This window comes from Hippocampus comes, unplaced genomic scaffold (assembly GCF_001891065.2).
Source record: "Hippocampus comes isolate QL1 unplaced genomic scaffold, H_comes_QL1_v1.1 scaffold444, whole genome shotgun sequence".
Lineage (NCBI taxonomy): Eukaryota > Metazoa > Chordata > Actinopteri > Syngnathiformes > Syngnathidae > Hippocampus > Hippocampus comes.
Genome location: NW_017805078.1, coordinates 343,868 through 347,138, shown reverse-complemented (window position 1 = coordinate 347,138; position 3,271 = coordinate 343,868). Strand labels below are relative to the sequence as shown.

General features: G+C 58.1%; 1 protein-coding gene across 3 annotated transcripts in view; it reads right to left on the bottom strand.

The window, feature by feature from the left end:
- eva1ba (eva-1 homolog Ba (C. elegans)) overlaps positions 1-2,975 on the bottom strand; it is a 4,245-nt gene extending 1,270 nt beyond the window's left edge. Inside the window, exons 1-3 of one of the 3 annotated variants that reach the window (XM_019865310.1) lie at positions 2,636-2,975; positions 867-1,011; positions 134-208 (exon numbers count right to left, since the gene is read on the bottom strand). In XM_019865310.1, coding sequence (XP_019720869.1) covers positions 134-200 — 67 coding nt within the window. In that variant the 5' untranslated portion in view covers positions 201-208; positions 867-1,011; positions 2,636-2,975. Of the gene's footprint in view, positions 1-133; positions 219-866; positions 1,012-2,635 lie in introns of all 3 variants that reach the window. The other 2 variants (XM_019865309.1, XM_019865311.1) reach the window with 2 other exon arrangements.
- Positions 2,976-3,271: the final 296 nt, after the last annotated feature.

Genomic DNA, 3,271 nt, shown 5'->3' with positions numbered 1-3,271 from the left:
GGGGGGGTCGGGGTGCGGGGGGTCCGTCGCCGCTGCCTGACTTTTAGTTGGACTGTTTTTTTCTACGAATGACTTTTGCTCCACATACAGCACGTTGCCGAGCGCGGAGATGGCCCACGAGAACGCAACTCACCCTTGATGTGCGCGTAAGCGGCCATGCTGTTGCTCAGGAGATCCATTTCCTTCTTCTTCACGTCCATGGCGGCTTTTCTTCAAAGCTGGAACAGATCAGACGCGCACATCTTGAGCGGCGCGGCGAGACGGCGGTCGACGACAGCCGACGTTCCGCGGCGTCAAGCCCGCGAGACGCGGCGGAGCTCGGTTTGCCGGCGGGTGGGCGGGACGCCGAACAAAAGCCGCTCTGTACGCTTTTTGGCGCGAGACGGCTTCAGGGGGACTTTTGCGGGCGCTCGGAGAGGAAGGCTGCATCGTTTCCCCAGAGAAGACGTTTCTTCGCTTCAGGCTTGGCTTTGGCCCACATCTGGCGCCTTTCCAGCGCCGCATTTGAGCCATCAAGTGGAACACATCTGAAGTGCGGATGCTCGATCGCGCTCTCTCTCTCTTGCCCACGCCGGGACCAGGGTGAGCCGCAGCTGTCGCGAAGGTGCGAATCCCGAAACCCTGAGCGCTTTGGGTGGCGAAGCTTTCATTTCAAACGTTGCGAACAAAACGATTCTTTTGGACGCGGAGGATGACGATCGGCCAATGCGTCAAAGCTCCAGGGGCAGTGGGAAAGGGCTATGATTTGACTCCATTTAGGGGCGGGGCCATCCGAGCATCAAATCCACACACGTGTATAGAGCACATGTCACGCGGCCGGCGAGGCAAAGAGGTCAAAGGGAACGCGACGGACCCGGAGCGCTTACCGCGTAATCTTTTCAGTCGCGGCTCATGTTGTCGGCAGAAGAATCGGAGATGAGAAAAAAATTTGCGGATCCTTCTTTTCTGCCCGGCCCGCTCCGGCCGGCTTGTGATCTTTGGTCTTCAAGCTCAACGCTTCATTTGGCCGCCCTGACACAAAAGCAAACACACACACACACGTCAAAGTACGTTGGATCCAGAGTCACGGAGGCATCTGCAATGCAAACAACAGCCGGCCGATTGACAAGAGTCCAGAGGTGGCGCTTTGCTTTCAGAGCGACGAGGGGGGGGGGGGGGGCAATGGAAGCCCGCGGCTTTTGGGTCTCCGCCGGCTTGTCACATCCGGAAGCGCAACGCTCACGTCTCGCTTTCCTGTTCTTACGAACGAATGGTTCCGGCCGGTGTGGAGGGAGGGGCTGAAGAAAAGCAGCCCCCCCGCCCCCCGATACGTTCAAGTCGACTTCCACGAAATGTTGCGTTGACGCACGAGGAAAACAGGAAAGGCTATTTTCACCCGGCCATTGTTTGGATGGTCGGCATGACCCTTGTCGTCTATTTTGGTGATCGATCGTCGGCGAAACAACCATGACGCCGTCATTCGGGACTTCCTTCGGCATCGTAGGGCGCGTTCTTCTCGGCCGAGAACGTCCGTCGAGACGAATGATTTCTCCACGGCCTCCTCACCTTTCCAATTGACAGCATCCCGTGTCTGCGCCCTCCATTCCGCTTCGATTGGCAGCGATGGGCGATTTCAAGTCTTCAAGCCTCCCCCCATAATGTCATCACGCTCAAAGAGATGCCGACGTCCTCGCGCGTCTTTTGAAAGGACCGTTGTCGTTTGCTTCGGTGCGTCGGGCGCGGACTTCGGAAACATCGACCCGTGATCTCAGCCCTGACGTGGACCTCGGACACGCCGTATCGATTACACAGCCGCCGCCGCCCATTTGGCTCGTGACGCAAAAGGCGCGACGGGGTCCCGAGGCGTCGCCGCAGGCCGTCTCTGCCGGGTTTAGTCCGCGAGGTTGTGAGGGTGACGTCTTCTTCAAAAAAAGGACGCCTTGCGAGCGCATCAGCGATGCCTTTCGGCCCCGCGGCGCAAAAACGAAGAAAGAAAGAAAGAAACGGGGGAGAGGGTCCGAATAGGTCGCCGAGCGGCCTCGACGCGCATTCGTGCTGATCCCGCGCTATCGGCGGGATCTCAACGACTGGGGGGAGCCATCGGGATGGACGGATAGTTGGCCATCGAATGCTGCTGCTGTTCGGGTTTTCAAAAAAGCTTTGCGACGCCCAACGCGACTGACGCTTCTTGCTGCTGTTCACATTCGCGTCTGTCCATTGCCAGACTTCTTCGATTGCATTTCTGCACCCCCCCAAAAAAAAAAAACCCCGGCAGCGTACCATCCGCTTCAATTTTTGCGGCCTCGGCGCGACGACGGGTCGGCTTTGTTTGCATTCCAAGTGGCACGTCGTCATTCACCACAAGGAGCTCCGCCGACAGCGCGCAGCCGCACGGGAAAAAGCTCAAAACGTCCACGCCGCCCGCGGCTCTCGACAGCAACATTGCGGTGACCAGACGGCGCAAATCATGACATTGAAACGAGGGCGGCAAGGCAGGGGGGGTCGTGTCGCTAAAGCACCTTTTGTTCGTCGTCAAAACAAACGCGCCGAGGCAAAAAGAGCGCTCGGCTTCGCCGACTGTTATTCGAGTCGACTCTTTTGGGATGACTCGGTCAATGCAGTTGCACGGAGGGGGGGGGAGCGAGGGAGGACTCACCGGTGCGTCGACAGAAATCCCGTCCCGGTCAAATGCTCCAGAGAGCTGCTGGGAACGCTGCACCAACCCGCTCGCAAAACTTGGAGGAAAAGCATCACAAACAAGATGTCCCAAAGCTTTTTCCGGCCTCGCTTTGCCGCTGTGGTTCAAGTCTTGAAAAGTGTGTGTGTGTGTGTGTGTGTGTGTGTGTGTGTGTGTGCGGGTGCGGGTGCGGGTGTGGGAAGGGCCGGACTGGCAACTTCCTCTGCAAGTTGGAGGCTGACGAACAAAAGTTCTCTCTCTCCTCCTCTCTGTTGGCTCCAGTGCACATGGAGCAGGAAAAGCCGTCCTCCAAAACCCCTCCCGGCGCATGCGACTGAAGCAGGGGGGGAGAAAAAGTATAGGAAGAGCCTAAAATGGTCAAGCAAGTCAGTGAGGGGGGCGGTGTGTGTGTGTGTGTGTGTGTGCGTGTGCGCATTGTTCGCCCGCCGGAGGTTTCAACGACAGGATATTTGGTGTTTTTCCGCAACCAAAAAAAAAACAAGCACCGGCACATCACGTGTGAGTGAGCAAAGAGCAGCGGCGATGACACGTTGGGCGCTCCTTTCACCGAATAGCGGCGGGAAAAAGCCGGCCGGGGACAGTCGGCGCACGTGG